The 18,095-nt window shown below is 43.8% G+C and overlaps 1 protein-coding gene across 2 annotated transcripts in view; it reads right to left on the bottom strand.

The window, feature by feature from the left end:
* The window catches only part of ptch1 (patched 1), a 52,462-nt gene that overhangs the window by 18,379 nt on the left and 15,988 nt on the right, over positions 1-18,095 (bottom strand). For both annotated transcript variants that reach the window (XM_022764796.1, XM_022764795.1), the window contains exons 3-14: positions 15,187-15,376; positions 14,627-14,696; positions 14,350-14,441; positions 12,595-12,793; positions 12,339-12,460; positions 9,706-9,853; positions 7,789-7,920; positions 7,527-7,682; positions 7,106-7,204; positions 5,686-5,811; positions 2,148-2,266; positions 759-1,440 (exon numbers count right to left, since the gene is read on the bottom strand). In XM_022764796.1, the coding sequence (XP_022620517.1) occupies positions 759-1,440; positions 2,148-2,266; positions 5,686-5,811; positions 7,106-7,204; positions 7,527-7,682; positions 7,789-7,920; positions 9,706-9,853; positions 12,339-12,460; positions 12,595-12,793; positions 14,350-14,441; positions 14,627-14,696; positions 15,187-15,376 (2,135 nt within the window). The remainder of the gene's footprint in view (positions 1-758; positions 1,441-2,147; positions 2,267-5,685; positions 5,812-7,105; positions 7,205-7,526; positions 7,683-7,788; positions 7,921-9,705; positions 9,854-12,338; positions 12,461-12,594; positions 12,794-14,349; positions 14,442-14,626; positions 14,697-15,186; positions 15,377-18,095) is intronic.

Here is an 18,095-nt window from a genome sequence, read left to right as displayed (position 1 = left end):
TGGCAGGACAGCTTTCAACTTGCACTGATTACTGCTTTAACCATTTGGCGTATTCTGAACAGGAGCAAAAAAATATGGATAAAAAGCATAACCCAAGGTGGATCTTAGCAACATATTCCAAAAGATGCAGTGGAGGAATTTCTCACAAAACTAACCAAAACAAATAAAGTGCACAAGTAAAATTATGAAGCAAGGAACTTGGCTCCTAATGATCTGGCTTCACAACTAATCTGATCATCTGACCACTCAAAGTTTCTTGCCAAAAAAAAAAAAACAACAAAAAAACCCAAAACAAAACAGAATTTTCCTAGAAGTCAATCATAAGGGGAGAACTGGATTAAGGCAACAGAGCAGTGCATGATGCAGTTTGGTAATATGGAGAAACACTTGACCGTATGATGAAAAGACCAAACTTTTCTAATAATGTCAAGCACACGTCACCACATGATTTCAGTTCTGGAAGGCTTTGAGAGGACTGGCCACCCACTAGACTGAGGTCAGACTGTGTGTTTTTGTGTGTGTGTGTGTGTGTGTGTGTGTGTGACTCAGTGTGTGTATAACCACAACCTCCACCCCAGATTTTCTCCTTCTTCTCTATTTGTTCTTGTGACTAACCCTCCTATTCAAGTTATCACCACGGCGAGAGTCAGCACTTAACACACTCTTACCTCACACAGAAGTTTTTTCCGCCCCTTTCTTTCTTCATCTCTCTTTTCTACAAACATGCACATGCAAACACACGGAGAAACTAAACTCACCTTGGTGGTGGGCTGCAGGAGGAACGGAGCGTAGTGCTTCTCAGCAAAAGAGGCCAGGGTCCAGCGGGAGCAGGGAGGCTCGAGGCAGCGCAGGCCCAGCGAGGCTTCTCCGAACTGGGACAACAGGTCCCGTGTGGAGCTGTTGTTCTCTGGGCTCTGGCCCGTCGATGATGCTGCATCGCCCTGAGGAACTGAGCTAGTACTTGAAGTCGGGGCAGCGGGAGGAGGTGCAGGGTGATGATGGGAGAAGGCAGCAGAACCTCGAGATCCACCATTACTCCGGCTCCCACTGTTGTTGTTGTTGAGATTGCCGTGATTGCTGCTGCTGCTCCTGCTGCCGTTGGGGTTGCTGCTGTAATAGTCATTGTTAGGGTTGCTCCTGGTCGGAGCTGGATTGATGGGCTGCACAGAGATCTGGGATCTGGGCTCAGCTGTAGTGTAGAAGGCCTGAGTTCGGGGGTCATACTCTGTCCTGAGCTGCACCGTGGACTGCATGGTGATTTCGGTCTGCTGCGCAAAGCTGTGGCTGCTGTAGGAGGGAGGGGGGCTGCTGTAGCTTGGGGGAGGAGTGCGATATGAGGGAGGAGGGGTGCGATAGGATGGAGGAGGGCTGTAGCGACTCCCGTCAGCCCCATCCAGGTACGCCTGAGGCTCGATCTGGATCACACGATTGGCACATGGGCTAAAGAGATAAAGACATTGGAAAAATGTCAGACCATGGACTGGTGTGAAAGAGTGAAAGTATATGGACACTAAACAGTGGGAAATTTGAATACACACACATCATCAGATTTTGTGTAATTGTTTTAATCATTTTCATGATTATGGTATTCTATAAACGTCTCTGCAGAAAAATGTATTCATATTCAAAATAAAATGCATTCAAACTGTTAAAAATCATCACTTTTATTAGCGTTCTGTTACTGCGAGCCTTATTCCTCCTCTGCCAACAGCATGAAATATAGAGCTGTGACCCAACAACACAAGGCAATTTAATAGTGTGTATGCACATCTGTGCTATCGCCGTGCCAACGAGCGTGCCCTGACTGGCAGGCAGACTGGCGAAGTTTAATAAAGACTGTGGCAGATAAACAGAAAGTCAAACAACCACGCAGCCCTACAGAAACAGACAACTTAAGTAATTAGGTTTTGACTGAGCAGGATAAAGGCGAAGATATCTCAGAGATAAATGTGTTTTTAAGTTATTCACTGTCAGATCAGAGATCAGAGGAAAACGGGAGCATGAATGAATGAACAGAGAAGCAATAACTTTCGGCAGAAATAAAAAAGCTTCTCTGTGTGTATGCCTGTATGTGTGTGTGTGTGTGTATGTGTGTGTGTGTGTGTGTGTGTGTGTATGTTTGTGTGCGTGTGTGTGCGCGCGCACACCTGTAGAAGCAGCAGAAAATGTCGAAACGTCTGTCTTCTCGTCGGTAGAGGTCCATGCTGAGGATGGCGGGGAAAATGAGCAGCACCATGGCAAAGTTAAACACCACAACCACTGCAGCCTGCGAGAAACACAGAAAACATTATGCTATTTTATGAAGAAGGTTCTTCTATCAAAGAAAAGGATGGTCTGTCGATTCACTATTAGTCACTTTTACACAATTGAGAAGTGATGGAGGAGACAGAGGAGGTGACACGATGCGTTCTGGTGGCATAAAGTCTAAATGTAATGAAAGCTTTTTCTCAATTAATGTTCCTGCATCTCCATTCCTGCACTAGTTCTGAATTACAAAACGATTGTGAAGATATTGTGTGGCCTCAAACAATTATTGTCTCTTAACACTGTGAAACCTTAAATATAGGCTACCTTAAAATAACACAATCTGAATAATCTGGCTTCAAGGAAAAAGTGCCTTTCAACACATTTTCAATTCCTCTCAAGACAAAAACTCTGAGTGTGCAGAGAAAAAGTGAGGCATATGTGTGTGTGTGTGTGTGTGTGTGTGTGTGTGTGTGTGTGTAATAGAAGCCAGTACAGTGTTGTGGTTAAGTATTTGAAGGTGGTGCACTGGAGCAGAGGGTGGGGGTTGGGGTTAGGTTGGGGCCCTGCCCAGAGTACAATCTGGATCTTGCGTAGTTGCCAGACCACTACAGAAACACACATACACACACACACACACTCATACACAGACACTCACATACACACTATCCCGTGTGTGTGCCAGACCACCCAAGGAGCCGGAGGCCCGCGGGGCCTGAGGTGATGAGCAGGCGGTGCGGCTGTACAGACAACACACACCCCTTACACACACATACACACGAAAAAAAATGCACATACACACAAGTATCTGCTGCCAGCTTAAAAAACTGTGCAGCCTCCTACTTAAACCACACCTTAACACCAACCAGACACACACACACACACACACACACACACACACACACTCACACTCACACACATCCTCGCCCTCCCTCATTCCACAGCTCTCATCTCTGACAACAAGAGAGAAATAATGTGAGAGAAAAGAGAGATGGAGTTAGAAAAAAAACTCTGTATGTAGAGTAGAACAATTAATTCTCAATTGGCCCACTAATGTCCAGACAGATACAGTATGACTCCACTCACACACACACACACAGACACACATAGCGACCGCTAGCTGACCCCACAGTGGGGAGATTTATCATCACATCTGTCCTCCGCGCATGAATGTGTGTGTTCCTGTGTGTGTTTTCGTGTTGTTATCTGGACAAGATTCTTGTTTTTTTTTTTCATACTGATGGAAGGAAGCACATAGCGGAGAAAAGAGAGAGAGAGAGAGAGAGAGAGAGAGAGAGAGAGAGAGAGAGAGAGATGGAAGGAACAACGGAGGAGTCGAAAACAGGAAGTTTTTAATGGTGATAAAGAGACACGCGCACACACTAACACGTTTCTCTGCATTGATATGAGGCTGAGAGATTAGGTGTGTGTGTGTGTGTCTGTGTTCCATAATAAAATATGGGTATCAGCATTATAGTCTACCTCACTGCAAGTCTGCCCTCCAACAGTCACAAAACCACAAGTGTAAAGTATGCATGCTATGTGCATGTGTGTGTGTGTGTGTGTGTGTATAAAACGAGGCTGCATGGATTAGACCCATGGGGTAAATGGATCATGTTTGACAGACTTGCTGTACTAAAGCCATCTATCCACACATGCTAATATTGTACTCACTGTGGCGACGTCTTGCCTCACTCTGTGTGTATGTGTGTGTGTGTGTGTGTGAGAGAGTGAGAGTGAGAGAGAGAGAGAGAGAGAGAGAGTAAAGAGGAGAGAGGGTGGTGTCTTCATACATCCTTTCTCAAGACATGTTGAAATTGTCTACTGAATGTTTTAATTGTTTCATGTTGGTTAATTGGTTGTTTGACCAATAAGTTTCATGAAAATCAATTTAGCTCGTAACTGACAAACTTTGCAAACTTTCAATGTTTTCCTAACAAGGTTACTAGCAAAATGGAAAAGAAATAAGATAATACAATTAACTTAAAGTCATTCTCATGAGAGATTCTGTGCTGTTTTGCTCAAGGGCACCTCAGTGCTGGTAATCAGGAAGAGGCGAATCCTCTTTGACTTTCCCCGACGCTACATACAGTGTCTTGTCGGTCCAGGGACTCACACTGAACATCCACTTCTTCACAAGGCTACTGCTGCCTCCAACAGAGTCAACCTACAGCACATCCACACCTACTTTATCTTTGCTCATATTGCAGCAACAAATGACAAGACTCTGTTACACTGCCTGCTGTGCATGGACCAAGGAGGCAGAAAAAACATCCAGCCTGAGAGACAAGCATAACACTTAACATGTTGACTCATATGTGCCGCTCTAGTGACGGTCATGTGCAATTTTTGAATTTTTGTCCTTGTGAAAAGTTAAAGTTAATCGATCTGTTATGTGATAGTTTCAGCAAACCAAGAACAGACATTGGATTTAATATAGTGACAACAGCCTTCTTTTATAATGAATCTGTGGACAATGTGTGAAGTCCAACAGTGACCCAATCACCAAGCTCATATGTCAGTCAAACCTACTTTGTAATCCTCATGTGTTTATATTCAGGTTTATATTTGTGTCTATTTTTTTTGGTGCATCCTTCTGTTTCTTCTACTGATGTGAAGCCTTAATACAGGAGTCATCAAAGGTTTAATCTGACCTGGTCTTCTCTGTGATCTCTCACTGTGACTGAGTGAGTGTTTGTGCGAATTAGCAAATAAGTGATTTTTGGAGGCATTTTGTCAGACTGACAGACGTGTCTTTCTGTCCCAGTTTTCACTGTTCTGGTGACGTCTATAATTACTGACAGATGTTAGCGGAGTCAGAGGTCCCCTCTGGATCCCCCCACCTTCACACAACACCACACACACACACACACACACACACACACACACAGATTGAGACACACATGCAAAAAAAGCTAGACCATTGCTTTTCAAACCTCCCACACAGAGACTACAACTCTCCACACTCACACATAAACATGAGTGTGAGGATATGCAAGTACACACACACACACACACACACACACACACAGAGTCAAACACACACATGCAGAGGGATTCAGTTACATGGACCTTAGCCACAATCTGGACAGACACCGGGCCCACCACTAAACAGCCTCATAGAGGGAGGGAGAGGGCTGGATGGATTTAACAAAACACACACTCCTCTCACACACACACACACACACACACACACAGAAAAACACACACACACACACACGCACGCGTGCACACATACACCCACACACTTTCAGTTTGATGAATGAAATCAATAAAACTACGGTCTGAAGAAATCTGGAGCCAATGAGGACTGGAACAGGACTATTAGTGAGGGAGAGGCCCCACACGACTGAACTCACTCTCACATACACGCACACACACGCACGCATGCACGCACACACACAAACACACAAACACACACACACTCACTACCGGGCATACCTGTAGAGAAAAGGCTCTGAGCGCTGGGATGGGAATGAGGGCTGCCATGAAGAATGCTGTAACGTTACTGATGGACGTGAGAGCCACGCTGGCCCCTGTCCTCTTCAAACACTCCCCCGTACGGTCCTGACAGAGACAGAGAAGGAGGTAGATGAAAGCAAAAGCAATAAAACTCATCTCTTCTAGCCAAAGGCAAATGTGTAATACTTGCGATTATGAACAATTATCATAATACTGATATGACTGACAGTGATTGCAATGTTTTTTGACGCCCTGAAGGACTTGGATGATCCACCTGGGCCTGTCTACTTCTGTCTTCAGAGTGGAGGAAAAAGGAGAATGACCAAAATGACCTGCTGCCTCTCCAAACAAATCAATTTTCGGTGAAGTAATTACTGCTGGATAACTTGTTTTAATGTTTCTTATAGTAAATACACAGAAAGAGAGTAGATATAAATATGCACACACACACACACACCCCCCTGAAAAGTTTGGCGGCAGTTGTATGAAGATGTGAGGACGTGCAGGACCACACAGGGAGTGTTTGCAGGCGTGTGTATCTTTGTGTGTGAGTCTGTGAGTGTGTGTGTGTTTGTGTGTGTGTGTGTGTGTCAGACAGGAGAGATCAGGTTCAGCTCTGTTTAGTTTTCATCTCAGCCACACAAAGGAAGCTGGGGGGTGCGGGGGCATAGAGACGAGGGCTAGAAGGAGAGGGAAGCAGGGGAAAACAAAAACAAGCAAATACATGCCTGTGTTTTCCCCCGGTGGAGATGAAAAGTTTTCCCGCCCCCCCAAAAAAACACACACACACCCATGTGAGCTTACAGAAATTTACACTGTTTACAGTGGGGTTTTTTTTGTTGTTGTTTTGGTTGCAATTAATTCTGTATGTGCACTGATCTGCTAGTGAGGAAAATCTTCTTGGTACTGTCATAATACACACTTCTATGAGGACATGAAATACTTTCTTTTATTGTATTAAACCACATTATAAGCATCTGACAAGTATTTCAGAACCACTCATGAGCATTTATTTAGTGCAAGCGACCTAATATTCATCCAAGTGTGTGACTGAAAAAAAAATCACAAGGTCAGGTCGTTGGGTCAGATAATACATTTCATCTTGCAACCAACTACTGACAAAAAAAAATGGAAAATATTATGTTAAATGGAAAAACAGAATTCATTATCTAATACAGACTGCAATGGTTGCCGTTCTGTTTTCAAAAAAAAAAAAGGAACACATTTAATGTGGAGATTAGATAAGCAGGCTTTGTGTGTGTGTGGCACATGGGTTGTTTGATGCTACATCACAGGCACAGACAGGCTTTCACACATTCCTCTATAGAGGAGATAAGATAGCAGAAGGGGCAAGAACAGGGTGAGCAAAAAACGGTTGAGTGTGGATGTTAAAACTCACCTCGAACGGGATCCTCTTGTTCTGTCCGGTCTCACTGAAGGCGTGAGCGAGGAGGAAGACGTCATCGACTCCAACTCCCAGAGCCAAGAAGGGTAGCACCTGTGGCGCACACGCACACACACACACACACACACACTTCATGAGCTTCATAGGACACAAAGAGTAATACAGCCAGTGTGACCGTTAGACACAAGATACTGTAACTCAGCTATACAGTCCTAGAGGCACGAAAACAAGCCTATAATATACAGCAGATTCTAATCCTGACATAGAGTATAAACTTATGACTTAATAACTACAACATACAGCCCTGCAGAACAACAATTAACTGAAAAAAAAACTGTCTAGATGAATCAGTAGGTCTTGACCTTTACAAACCAACAGACCGGGTCACCTGTCCAGTGGCATGTGTGGGAGTTACCTGTGTGGTGGCAGCGTTGAAAGAGATGCCCAGCAGAGAGCAGAGACCCAGGCCAGCCGCCACAGACAGAGTCACCAGCAGGACACCTGCCAGCCCCACGGCCCCCTGAGACTTGGCGCAGTCCCACCGCAGCATGGTCAGACACGCATAGGCCAGCTGGACACGAACAACAGACACGTCAAGTCATTTAATTAAAAATCAACCTATCGCGTGAGTAAGTCACTCGTCACAATGAAAGCCTTTCTATGGCTTCGGTTCTCACCATCAGCAGGTATCCACTAGCCACACGGATGACGCTGATGTCAGAGAAAGACTTGAGGATGTCCTCCAGGGTGGTGGTGGTGAAAGACAAGACCTTCTGAGACGAATTTGCTGCCACACTCTGCAGCACCGCCTAGAGAAAGAGAAAGAGAGAGAGAGAGAGAGAGAGAGAGAGAGAGAGAGAGAGAGAAAACATAAAACAATAAGATACAGAGAGGAAAACGCTTCTGATGATCTAAGGTTGAAGCAGCATGACTCTGTTTTAAATGGTCAGATATTGTGTTCACTTATAATGAGCTATTGCTTTTTCTAAGAGCTTTGTTGTTTTTTTTTTGTTTTTTTTAACTAAACCACTGCAGGTCTCTACACAATAAAGTCCAATAAAATATTTTCCTCCCCACAACATCCTTCCCTTACTTTAAGAGTGCAAATTTGCAGCAGTTCTCCATGTGCATTTAAAGCCTCTTATTACAACATCTCCGTACATTTACACGGTCCTGCCTTAATGTATTCCTCGAGGACAGAGGTGCATTTCACTGATTCAATACAAGCTGCACCATAGCGCTCAGGAGGTAGAGCAGATCGTCCGCTTAGCATGTTGAAGTGTCCATGGCCAACATAACTGCCCCCAATGTACCATCGGCTAGTGAATGTATGTGAAAGCGTTGCCCTGTATATATAAAAGTGTGTACGGGTGAATGTGACAGTGTAGTGAAAAGCGCTTTGAATGGTCGTTAAAACTAGATAAGCTTTATATAAATACAGTAAATTTTACCATTCAGATGACATACAAACTGCGCTTCCAGTCCGTTTTCTTGCCAGTTTGATAAATAACATTTTACATGTATGTCTCCAGGTATAGAATGAGTAAATCTCACCCTGTGTGTTGTAAAAAAACACAAAGACAAATCGCACCCCTGAATAATGAGCTCTGCCTCTGTTGTAGGAGGTATTTGGGGGGAATCTGAACAGTACCATGACCCATCCTCTCCCTCTCTCACTATCTCAGGGCAGACAGATGGCTTCAACATTGAACTGTAGTTACTGCTCAGTGGGGAGCGATGCTGGCTGACACACATTAGGAAACACGCACTAGATCACACACACACTTGCACCCATGTGTGAACTCGCACATGTGTCAGTCACATACCGATATGCATGCACATGCTATTCTTGCAGACACGCCTAATTGTGCATAATGCACACCAAATACACACATGCATGCACACATGCACGCACACACACACACACACACACACAAAAACAATTTGGCATCTTTTACATCTTCTATGATTGCCATTGATATAAACTCTATTCAAATAAATGCTCACACCTCTTTTCTATCACTGATTCCTGGGCCCCAAGATGAATGGCGCGCAAACACACACACACACACACACACACACACACACACACACACAAGGTCACACCATGTCGAACAGAGGTTGGGGCCCCCAAAACAAAGACCAGATGATGTCACACATGAGCCACCAATGGGGCCACAGCTGGGAAAGCAATTGTGTGTGAACTTTTGAGTGTGTTTGCATGTGTGTTTGTACGTGAGTACGAGAGAGAGAGAGAGAGAGAGAGAGAGAGAGAGAGAGAGAGAGGGGGAGAGAGATCCAGTACTCCCTTAATGTATTCCAGACATGCTCTCCCTGTTGCTCTATTGCTCCTCTCTACTGAGCAGTGAGAGGGAAGCTTTAGCCTTTTACCACACACCAACAGTGGTTGTAGTATCTATCAAGGGCCAGGGCTTTGGATGGGGCCTTTCCATGTTCACCTGTATCCGGCCAGTGATTTACAATGTGGTTGTAGAGGATTTAGGGTAGATTTCTTTTCCCTTTTCTCTTTCCTTGCCCTCTCTTTCTGGATCTCTCTTTCTCTCTCTCTCATTTCTGAGCGCTTTGGCCCTCACCTCAGAGTATCTCCTCTGCCAGGCTTCCAGTATAGCTGCAGCCTTTTCTTCATTCCAGTTGATGTGGGAAACCGCCTCGTAGCCCCGAAAGTGCTCAAACATCTGCTTGGGAGTCATCAGCTGGAACATGGTCTGTAAGGCCTGGGCACTGGAAAGAAGGGAAGGAGGGAGGGTGGCAGAGTGAGAGGGAGGAAAAGATGGAAAGGATGAAAGAGGGAGAACAAAAAGAGGGAGGGTCAATGAGGTGCAAGACTTCGCTGACAACATCAAGTTTACACTGGAAGATCAACGAGGCAGCAAGCTGGCTTTCTGGATTGTGCAAAGAACATCAACAAGGGTTGAAGCTTGGATTTCCAAATGCACGGGACACACCAATTACTATTTTTGTTTGATTCCCATCACCAGCAAAAGGATTTGGGTTATTCAAACTCAGTCCATAGACAAGAAGTGCAAGCTTTGAACACTTGTGGCTACCCACATTGGTTGTTTTGCAAAATAACACAGTCCATCAGGAACCCCAAATCCAACAGGGAGACGAGAGAAGCAGAGAAGATGGAATAATCCCGAAAAGGCCCGAAACTCAAAATTTAATTTCTAAACCAGAGGTCCCAGAGAGGATGCTAATTTAACCAGTAAAAAGAGAGGGGAAAAAAGAAATACATCAAAACCACAGCACCTGGAGCACGTTGGATAACAGTCATCATAAACAATGTTGTGTTAAGCACACCTGCCGCTTAATCATAATATTGTTCCATCTGATTTGACTGCTGAGCCAAGAATACAGATGCCCACAGCCATGAAACGTGCTTCATTTGCCACAAGCCGCACAGCACAAACGTCCACTTGTTCAGTTTGTCTAAAAATATTCATCCTCTGGCTACAAACAAACATTATTTTCACTTCACATAATATATGGATTGTTTTTTGATTGAAGAAAATAGTCAATTACAATTATCCAGAGTCCAAAGTAACATGTTAAGTTACAATAACCAGAGATATGACATTTACAGATCTATAAAACAGAAAAGCAGCAATACTAATCATCATTTCAGCTTCATAAATGACTTATACGATTAGTCGATTACCGACATTGTTATTAATTTTCTGTCCATGATGAATATATTGTTTCAGTATTCCTTGAGACACCAAAAACTAAACCAATTGCCAGCATGTCGTCTACCTAGATATGTGGAGCCAACATGCCTTAAAGCATATACAATATCTGATCTTCTTTTTTCACTCCAGATCACACGTGGAAATGGAAAAGATTAATTTATTTTTATTTTTTTATGTATTGACCGAATTTGATAGTCAGAGGATTTCATGACAGAGGAAGTGCCGGATCCCAGAAAACAGGTATCTGATCCCAATCTGTGAGGTTCCTGATCATGTTCGGACAAATTTTCAGAGGTATCTAGTGTAATGAGGAATGTGTAGTTTTAGTGTGCACATTAGGAAGGTAATAAAGCAATACAGCTGATTAGTCATTAATAAATGACTTTGGACTAGAGTGCAACTTCGGAACAGTAGTCAAGTCAGTCTATGTATTTTCAAATCATCAGGTTTTATGAACCAGAGGAGTAGACATTAGCTAGTCGTTCTCTTTATGAATGTGATCTCTGTAATATGGTGATAATCACGGTAATGGTGGCAGTTAGTAAACAAGATGTAGAAATTGAGTGCCAGCAGTAACAGCCCAGTGGACAGAGCAGCTAAACCACATACATATACAGACACACACACACACACACACACACACACACACACACACACACACACACACACACACACAGACATATCCACACTCACACAGGCAGGCAGGCACGCACAGACACCCTAATGACCCAACCTTGCCAGGAAAAAACATAACCACAAAACAAACAACGCACCCCACTGTACTCTGTGACCAGTACGTGTGTGCGTGTGCGTGTGTGTGTGTGTGTGTGTGTGTGTGTGTGTGTGTGTGTAGGTTGTTTTGCCTTTTGTGTGTACATGCATGTGCATGCACCATCCAATCTGCAAATTTAACATTAAAATAAGTGGACCATTAGCAAAATGTTGGATAATTTGAGTAGCTTTTCCCTGTTAAAGGAAGCTTCTTATTGCTTAATAAAATGTGTGTATTTCATGTTTTATATTTATTTAAAAATAGTGTGTAATACAGTAAATGACTAAATGTAATGTGTTCTGTTATGGAGGGCAAACAGCTTATTTCACACATAAAACTCCATATATGTCCATAGGTATACCACATAATCTATAAGCTTTGTCTTGGTGCTTGTGCTGGAATTAAGATCATGTACCTCAAATCACTGTATATTTGGACAAACTAGCCAGGCAATAGATCACTCTGTGCACATGTGTGTGTGTGTGTGTGTGTGTGTGTGTGTGTGTAGGAGTGGGCAGTGTCCAAGCAGAGCAGCCAGAGCTGAGCAGGAACAGCTGGAGCTCTAAGATTTCACTGGAATCTGCTAATGACTGCAAGATTTACAGCACACGGCGCACACGCACGCATGCATGCGCCGTTTCGGAGAGCATAAAAGAACAAAAAAACACACTCTTTCCAGAATAAGCGCTGCAGTGATCACAGCAGTGTTTATGAGGGTGTGTATGTGTAAGTGTGGGTATGTTACCTGAGCAGGGGTCCGCTGCCGTTCTTGGTGGTCCCTCCTACGATCAGTTCCTCCTGCCAGTGCATGTACTTCCTGGACAGACCATGGCAGCCGCCGCTCAGGGTTCGCGCCACATCGAATGGCTGTCGCAATAAAAGCAACATGTGAGGAAATGACTGTCAACAGCTAAAGAAAACCTGTTTTACCAAAACACATAAATGTTCCATTTACACACAGATATTCCAAGCCAAAAGTGTGAGCCTATGTGTGTGCCTACCTTGGTTGAGTTCTTATTGGGCGCGGTGAGGGGGCAGTCGGGGTCAGCGGGGTTGAGACAGGGTCTGTCCATGTAGCCGTGTCCAACGTCTGCCTTTTCCAACATGTCCTCAAAGGCTTCCACGGGGAAATTTGCTCTTCGCAAGTCCTCAAGGAAGTCCTTAGGGTCAAAGTTGGTCCATTGCAGAGGGTCTTTACCTCTGCAAAGTTAAAAATAAATAGGAAAACTGTTTTTACTTTTACTTTAACCGTGTTAAATTTACTCCAACGATAAGTGTATTTGTACTTCTAGCCATCCTTTGTACTCGTAATCACAAGATCGTACTCACAAAGTCCCAATCTACCATACTAACCAACCCTAGCTTCCTTATGACTTATTTACACCCTGTCTGATTGACCGCTTGTGTTTCTCAGCCAGTTGGACTTTCTTGTAGCAATACTGCCGCGTTTCCAGATCTCTGTGATAACATCGATGAGTATATTCATCATACCTGACGGAAATGATGGCCAAAACTGTGACAATAACTGAAATTGCTTATTAACCGTTTTATCGGTTTCAGTATTTGTTGTGTTTGTTTTGTTGTTCATAGGCAAATTAAACTCCTTAGGCTGATTCTGATTAGATTCTAGAAAATATTAGTTCACGCAGACACTTGTTTAATTAGACGCAACAGAATTGTAAAGGGAGACGGACACAAATTCCAATTTCTGAGAGCGGGACATAATCTCTTTCTCGCTAGGTGACACAAAGCGATAAATGGAGACCAATTCCCATCATGCAGTGGCACGGTGCTAAATTCCTGCTCCAAACCAGTCCTTGTCCCTCTATGCTCTCTCTGCCTCACACATTCCAATCTCTCTTTCTCTGAATCTCCCTCTCTCCGTCATTCAGACTACATTGTATGTGCTTAACCAGGCTTGGGTTATTATTCCCAGCCTCCCAACCAGAACATAGTAAAAACCTTATTTACCATCTGAGACCAACCAAGCAACACACACATACACACCATATTCACATAGTCCGATGACAGCGACTCAAGCTGATACACCCTCACACACCGACAAAACACACGTATATTGCATTGACGGCAATGGCACATACACACACACTATGTGCGTGCACACACACATGCAGAGGTAAAGGTCTGCTGAGTATTACTGTAGCAGCAGGCCATTAGCAACAGAAGGGCCAGACAATGGTGTGAGGCCCAGGGCTGGAGAGAAACTATCGCCAGCGATACGCATGCCAGCAACCACTACAATAGAGCCTTCAGAGGGGACGAGTTCAGGACACACACACACACACACGCACACACACTCTTGTTCCTCTGTGGTGTCTCTTTGGATGGGTTGAGCATGTTTGGGCAGCCTCTACTAAAGGGGCAAAAACAAGATCTAGAGATCCAGATCTCCTCCTCCTCCTCCTCCTCCTCCTCCTCGCTATCCGTCTCGAAAACAATCTGAACATACCGATACTGTTACCATATACACTAATTTCATAACCAGCACTCACAAGCTCAGCGTTCGAGATCTTATTGTCCCCACGCATCATTTTTGCCAGCAGGCCTCATTGTGAGGAAAGCTCTGCTCAATTATGATTAAAAAAAAAAGAAAAAGCATTTGATCATTTGACCTGATGATAGTGCTTTAAAGAGATTGGTCAATCTAATGATATGCTGGGTTGGCATGTTGTGATTGTGCTGACACATCATAAAATACAGATTCTGTCTAGTAAAAGGGAGTTTTGTGTACTTACGGGAGATAGACCATTCCAGACTGGAGCTTGGCTCCCTCCCAGAAACAGTCCAAAGGGGTGATGATGAGGCAGGGATGTAGCTTTTCTATGATCTAATTGGATGAACACACACACACGCACGCACAGCACACACAGCAAAAGAGACACAAATTGACAGCGGGAAGTTGATTTGAGGGAAAAAAAAGCAGTAAGAGACAAAAAAGTAGTGATTGCATTGATGATGTCCTGATAAAAATGACTTGACAATACTTGACATGCTAAACCTTTTGCGTCTTACCTGATCCATAAAATGAGTTTCTGTGACTAGTTCTCCTGATTTGTAGCATAAGTGTTCTAATTTCCATTGTCTGAAAAGGAGAACAAAAAAGTTTCTGTTTAGTTTTCGTAATGGCCATATAACAGCTGGAGCCCCTCAGGCTAGACTGATGATAAAAAAGAATGATAAAAAACAAGTGGTAATAAATCTTTTGTCATCATGAGGGGCTGCTAGCCAAAACACACCTGAATACAGACACACAGGTATGCTGTATATCTGCATATACTGCATCCATACACATAGATGAGATGGATAAAATATTGGACACAGCAAAGTGTTATGCAATGAAATATAAAGCAGAAACTATGATCTTAAAGATTACCACAGTCGTCTCTTTGACACATGTCAATAGAAAATGAACATTGTTAGCTTCACACATCTGTTGTATCTGTTATTTGATCTAAACATTTGCCCTTTGAGGCAAATTTGTGATTTTGGTCAAACTGACTAGACTTAAACTGTCCAGAGCTGGAAAATACGATGGTTAAATTACAGATAGATGTGAATCAAAACCATGTCACCTGTTATAAAGGTAAACATGAACTCTGCTGGCTCGGATAGCTGACTCCAGGTGCTGCAGGAGTGCGTCCACCGTTAGTACATTGGCTCCCTCCTCCCGCGGCGTCTGGATCATCAGCTGAGGGTTAAACATGGCCTCCTCGCCTATCTTCTGTCGCGTGTACTTCAGTTCCTGGTTCACACGCCCACCAACTGGAAAAAGAAGAGTGAATGTATTTAAACCTGCAAATCCGAACCCTCTGCGCAAATATCCAAACACACTGTAAGAAATAATTAAAGTACTTTATGCTGGCTTTGAAAACCATGAAATCTATATAACAACTACAAATATTAACCTTTCTAACGTAATTTTTCAATAGCTGAGACTCATATCTAACACAAAAGCACTTTGTTTACAGTGAGCTTGTACCAGTGCAATGCCAAACATCCTCAGTCCTTTGAACCCAGAAGACTAACATCATCCAACAAATCCACATTTCACAAAAACAGCTCAATGTTTCTACTCAAATTTGCTAACAAGTCAGCAGTGCCAGACCACATTGACTGCATATGTGTGTGTGACAGTATGTGTGTGTGTTTGATAAAGAAGAGAGAGAGGCTCTCTTCCAGGCTTTGCTCCCAGTATCGTGGTGGGACTAAGCCCTGTGCGTGCGCTCTAAGCTCTCAGCTAGCCCGAGCTACAAAAGCAGCCTTTCAGGCCCTTTAGCTGCCCTGCTCCACCCCAGTACAGCCAAGGCAGGTCTGGCAAAGTCTCTCTCACAAACACACGCACGCACGCACGCACGCACGCACGCACACACACACACGCACACACAAATGCAGGCAATTGCAGTCATGCAAGCATGGGCAAAGTCTCAAATTTTCTGTAAAATTTCAGAGCTATATAAAAGTATGTGTTTGCATGTTTCAGCCTCAATTTAGCCTGAGATTTGCGCATGTGCCTGCGTGTGCATTCTTCAGTTCAGTGTATGTCTGATTTACAAGCAGAGGATTTGACCCCTTCTGTCATCAGTGACTGAATGCTCTGTGAAAGATCGGACAATTTATAGTCATGTTCTTTCACTTGCTCACAGACATGCACGCACGCATGCACACGCGCACACACACACACACACACACACACACACACAAAACATGAAAAATGCCCAGTGAGAGAGCTAACTGTGTGAAAAATCTGTAACATTTTATTATGCCTTAATCCAATTGAACAATTCCGTTCAATTCATGCAAGAGCAGGCATAGATTGAATATTTTCAGCCCATTGTAATGGCATTAAAGTTGAACATAAGCATGCCTGTTCTGCTGGGCTGGACCACCCAGTCAGACCAATGGAACAGGGAGGGAGGGGGCCATGTCTTGGGGCATTAGGAAAACACACTTGATTTCTTTTTTTCTGGACCCAAACAGCATTCCCATCTGATCCTGTCTGAAGGCATGTTTATAATACTCATCATTAATAGCAGGCCTGGGCTAACTGGAGCGACATGCTTTCCACTGCTACGCCAGCTACACCGCTACGTTACACCAGCCCTCCCTTCAAAAAGAGCAGGCATGGAACTGATTTAGATCCGACGCACGCTGACAGTGCACTAACAAGTCCACTTGTCTGGTACACCGTCAGCGCTCAAAGGCAAAGCTGGCCCGAGGCTCAGTTTAACTGCAGTGCCAAGAGGAAAAAGGGGAACACAAGGTATAGAGAAAGAAGCGCATCCGTTTTCAGTGTGTTTCTACATGTGTGAGGAGATGAAGAAAGGCCTGATTGAAAAAAAGAGATGGGAGGATCGTCTTTAGAACTCACTGTCTGTTCTGAACCCTTTCCAAGTTGTGGACTGCCACCCAAAGACCTTGGGTTTACAGCAAGCAGCAAGGAATGGGACAAGTCAAGGAATGCACTCTCTCTCTACAGGAAACAGCACATTACGGCCTCAGGCTTAGAGAATTCCACACTTCACGAGGTTACAGCGTTTTGGGGTCAACACTCACACAGCCTTGGGGTGAAATTAACACCCCAGCTGGACCAAGAAAATATGTGTGAGTGCATGTGTGTGTGCGCACTGGTGTACATGCGAGCATGTGCGAGAGTGTGTGTGTACACACAGCTGTGTTTCTTCAATGACACATATTCCCATATTCCTTCTCCTAAGAAAACTGGTTGACCCCGGCATGTGTTGATATCTTGAAGGTGTCCTGCTCCAGGCTCAGCTGCTGTGACCTAAAACAAAGTGTCACTGACTTTTAAAATCCTTCCCATACCAGCTCTATTTCTAACTCTCTCATTTGTATTCTATCCAGCCTGCATCACTCTCTCCTCTTTCAGCAAATTCACTTTGATGGTTGATTATTCTTTTAGTCATGTGACGTTACCAAAAGCTCAAAGTGAGGCCTTAAATGTGCTCAGCTGCTCTGATCAACAGCCAAAAAAAAAAAAAAACGAACTAAAAGTTTGAACTCCAAGTTGGACAAAACAAAAGCAGCAATTTGAATATTTAATCTGGGCTCTGGGTACTCCAGGGATGGAATTTATTATTATTTTTGGTTGTATTATAGACAGAATGATGATGAAATGGTTGTTAATCATTTATCTGATCCTGTCAACACTGCCTTACATCGGCATTCTCTGTAATCCAGACACATGTGAAGAGTTAATGTGCGCTGCCACCTGTGTATGTGTGTTATTTATGTGTATGTGTGTTATAGTGCCTGTGGAAGCATCACTAACGATTGATTACCTCTCAAAAATAGGACTACACAGGAAGAGAAGAGGAAGAGAAGAGAAGCAGGTCTATGTGTGTCACTGTATTTGAGCCCTCAGTGTGGGTATTCAGTGTGTTGCATAACATTAACCCCTGGTCCCCCCTATTCTCAAAATAGGGGAACGGGGGGCGGTGGGGACGAAGGGAGAGAAAGTAGG

The sequence above is a fragment of the Seriola dumerili genome, unplaced genomic scaffold, assembly GCF_002260705.1.
Source record: "Seriola dumerili isolate Sdu_G_001 unplaced genomic scaffold, Sdu_1.0 BDQW01000581.1, whole genome shotgun sequence".
Lineage (NCBI taxonomy): Eukaryota > Metazoa > Chordata > Actinopteri > Carangiformes > Carangidae > Seriola > Seriola dumerili.
Note: the sequence above shows the minus strand (reverse complement) of the source record. Positions and strands in the feature narration are given on the sequence as shown.